We start from the raw sequence: 4070 nt of genomic DNA, 5'->3' as shown, positions 1-4070 counted from the left end.
TGCAGGCAATTTTTTATTTGCAATATCTCGATAGGGGATATGTAACTTTTAAATTTGACAAATTTAAACTACTATTGCATACTGTTCAATTAGAGGCATTTGTAAAAATATTAATGCCCAAGCCAGTGATAATTGAATGATTACTCTTTATGTTACTCTGATCAAATAAGCTGCATTTACTCAAGAACTTCTCCACTATTAGATTTGGTCACATGTATTTAGGGTTTCTGTTTCCCTCATTGGGTTTCCATAATACTTTCTCTATGTCTTTTTATTTTTATACTTTTCTTGGGAGTTATATACAATTGAAAAGTTGTTTGACAACATTTCAAATAATCAAATGGCAATGAAACTTAATCATAGCACAACAGTAAGCTGTCAACAATTACAAACTTACCATTATTTGCAAAATCAAACATTGTGTTTTAATCCACAGACTGTGTTTCAGGAACCACCGCAAAAGGATGGACTCAAGAAAAGTCTAGAACAGACTTCTGACAACAAAACATCTAAAGTTATTGATACAAAACCATTCCCACACACAAATAATGATCCAAGTGATCCACCCACAAATAATGTTGATACCACAACAGTAAGCTTTCTACTGCTATATTTATTTGCAAATTCATTCAAAAAAAAAAATATCTACAATATAATTTAATAAACATACTTTGGTGTAGGAAACATTGGAGAATTATGAAATCAAGAAAAGAGCAGATCAAACTTCAAACAAAAACACATTTCAAGTTCTTGATACAAAACCATTAACAAACGCAAATAATGATGCAAGTGGATCAAAACAAGAAGACAATGATTATGCCATCCCATCAATGAGTTCTGCCTCTAATGTTGAAGATGCAGAACCAAATGACGATAACCTGTTCCTTCAAGATCTGATCAATCATCGAAAAGCTACAAAACAAAAGTCATCAACGAAGAAGAAGCTTCAAAGACGCAAATGATATTGGAATTTTATATTTTCCTACCTATATGAACTTATTTCAGAGTTGTATTATTTCTTCATATTGTGTGAAAAAAATAAAATCAAATACTTTCCTGCATTAATAATAAAAGCTTTTTGGAAAATCAAATTGTTATCCAATTAAGCATTAGCACTGATAAAATCAATACCAGCCAGCAACTATAGCTACTTCTATTTCATGAAATATACTCATTTAAGTTTAATTACAAACTTCATTATTTGACAATCAAAACATCATCTTTTAATTTAACATCTAAATTAAACCACATCCTCCAAATCTATTAAAATATATATCTTTTTTTTCTCTCATCTTTTATTATTATTTTTTTTTTATAAAAAACGTGTTAAAATACAAACAATGTTGTATTTAAAAAAAAATTAATAATTCATTTAGGTGGGTTTCATTTGATTGAAGAACTTAAATATACTACCTCCAACTACTGTGCCAAATTCTTACCCATTACCACCACACATATACTGCTTTCAATAATTGATTCATTAGTAATTTTTAATATCAAATTTTATAACTGAATGTCGTTAGAACAATAAAAGGACCTCTTTATGTTGCTCAATATTGCTGTAACTTAACACCCAAAAACAATATTTTATTTTACCTTTAAACATAATTTACAAATTTTTTATTGCAAAGACTCTTCAACATCCTCTGTTTTCGATTATCTAACCAGTTCATGAATGTATATTACCTTTCCATTTATTTCAAAACTTACACCATCCCAGTCCGAATCAAACATGAAGCTTTCAAATCATTTGCCTTTCACAACCAAATACTTCAATTATTTATGAAAATTTCCCATTTTTAAAAATATAATGAACCTGTCATCTCTTCTCCATAATATTCTAATATTCTTACAATTAAAATCATACAAATATTTTATTGTTATCAACTAAAATTATTAAAAAAAATCTATATTACGTCATCCTATTTAAACATAATTTATATGAATCTATTAAAAAATGGTGGCAAGTATATCTTTCACTATAAAAAGGCAAAGGTTGAAGAGGATGAAGATTGAACAATTCAAACGACTCCTACACTAATGAACATCACTCACACGCTACTTCAAGGTCTGTCTTCAGGTAGCCACGTGTTTATGTTATTACACCATATCATGGGACAAGATATAAATTTAAAAAACAAACTGACAATCACCAAAATTAATAACTTTGTCTTAAGTAAATGATGTGGACATTAATCAATTTGCAACTATTTACAAGTATTTAATAATACATTTTTTGGGTCCCTGTTATATAGATATTGTCATAGGAACGTTATAGGTTGTGCTATTTAGCATATACAGATTATTAGGATAGGATACATATGTTAGTGTCTTTTGTCTTGTTTTGTAGAGATTTCTTTTCCCTATCTTTGTTCGTTTGGATGCCTCTCCTTCAGTTACTTCTGCCAAAATTCAATACTTGCGCATCAATAGATATCCAACAGTTGTAAGTGAATTTTTGTTGCTTGCTATTCTCCTTATTCAAACAGCCAAGAAAATGAATAAACTTCTCCCCTTCTCTACTCTGATTTAAAGAACAAAAAATCAACTCGCAGGTGGCAAGGTAATACTTTCTTAATTACTTCATGATTTGCGTAAATGAAGTTTCACATTTCTTAATTACAATTACAAAAACTAATCTCTAATAATACAAAATAAATTCCATGACCAAAACATCCAATCACCATAAAAGAAATTGTTACACACAACGTGCGGGTCCACGACTAGTATATATAAAAAGCAGAGACCTCACGTGAGAAAGCATGAGGTTCTGCCAATTGGCACATTGTATGATATTCTTTTCATTTAGGCTTCCAACTTATTTACATTTAGCATTTATGTCAAATTATTAAGTACTGACAAATGCATTTATTTCAATGTTTTTTTTTTTTTAAATGGGAAAAGGCAAATTTTTTTTATAAATTTATAACTCATTGCTTTAAATAGATATGGACGGATTTAAAAAGTCATGGGAAATATAAGAATTAAGAAAACTTTTCTATTTTGTGTATAAAACTAACTACAATGCAAAATTGCAAGAGTCAGATTCAATGAATTAGGTAAATATTATGTCTCCACATTTGTCAAATATAAATCCTCATTTTCATTGGACTTAGAAATTAAACTTCCATAATTTTTCTCACAATATCTTGGGTATTCTTTTAGAGAGGTATGTTAATTTTCAAAATATTATGTTCATTTAAAATAATTTGTTTATATTTTATGTATACGTTTTTTCCCATGTATTTAGGCTTATTTTTTCATATTATGTGCCAATATATATTTTGGATATTTCGTATGATGCATATACTTGGTAAGGATTTGTTTTTGGCTACTTTTAGTTCAATTAAAATTTGTAGGTGAAAATGTGAACTTTGTGATTTGGTGACATTTATTGGTTGCATGAATTAGAAGAATTTTTCCCCCAATGTATTTAGTTTAAATTTAGTTTTAGTAAAACCTTCTTATATTAACTATTACTAACAATAATATTATTCATAAAATCAATAAAACATAAATAATTTCTTAACAAATTTATCAAAATACACCGCCCATCGCGTAAGATACCAGCTAGTAGTTCCAAAAGGCAGTAGATAATAGGAGGTCATCACAGACACAAAATGATAAGAAATTTTCTTTTCTCTTCCTAGTTCCTCCTCTTTTTGAGGCCAAAGAATTAGACAACAAAACTCAAAAACATTTTTTTTTTCTTATTTTGAGAACACAAACACATCATTTCCAACCATGTAACAACCGTACGTGTCATTTTTGGAAAAAAAAAAAAGAATTTGGTATTTGAATAAAAAAGAATCGCAAAGTCATTCTGTCTATTTTTTTTTTCAGAAGCCCATTCTGTCTAAATTGACTATATTCAATTGAAAGGTTATCGTCTTGAAATGGCAAAACCATACTACATTCCGTTATTGAAGGATGACCAGTTATCTGTATCATCCAAAGACACAGCAAAACTGAGTTATAAAAGCAGAGGAAAGCAGAGTCTCTTTACTATCTCTAGCCACAAAATTTTATTCTTTGGTTTTGTGACTTGAGAGAGTTGATAGGGAAAAAAA

General features: G+C 28.8%; 1 protein-coding gene across 1 annotated transcript; it reads left to right on the top strand.

The window, feature by feature from the left end:
• The first annotated feature begins 340 nt into the window (after positions 1–340).
• Positions 341–962, top strand: LOC126694033 (uncharacterized). The gene is made up of 3 exons (XM_050390061.1): positions 341–370; positions 437–592; positions 681–962. The coding sequence occupies exons 1-3, from the start codon at positions 341–343 to the stop codon at positions 960–962; spliced, it is 468 nt and encodes a 155-aa protein (XP_050246018.1).
• The last annotated feature ends 3108 nt before the right edge of the window (positions 963–4070 follow it).

The sequence above is a fragment of the Quercus robur genome, chromosome 8, assembly GCF_932294415.1.
Source record: "Quercus robur chromosome 8, dhQueRobu3.1, whole genome shotgun sequence".
Taxonomy (NCBI): domain Eukaryota; kingdom Viridiplantae; phylum Streptophyta; class Magnoliopsida; order Fagales; family Fagaceae; genus Quercus; species Quercus robur.
The sequence above is the reverse complement of the archived record's forward strand: the minus strand, read 5'-3'. Positions and strand labels throughout refer to the sequence as shown.

What these genes read in the sequence shown, in the direction of transcription:
- LOC126694033 (XM_050390061.1), top strand. Translation starts at nt 341, where the DNA reads ATGGCAATGAAACTTAATCATAGCACAACA. An exon ending in AACTTAATCATAGCACAACA is followed by an intron (nt 371 to 436) that starts GTAAGCTGTCAA and finishes TTTAATCCACAG; the next exon opens with ACTGTGTTTCAGGAACCACC. An exon ending in ATAATGTTGATACCACAACA is followed by an intron (nt 593 to 680) that starts GTAAGCTTTCTA and finishes ACTTTGGTGTAG; the next exon opens with GAAACATTGGAGAATTATGA.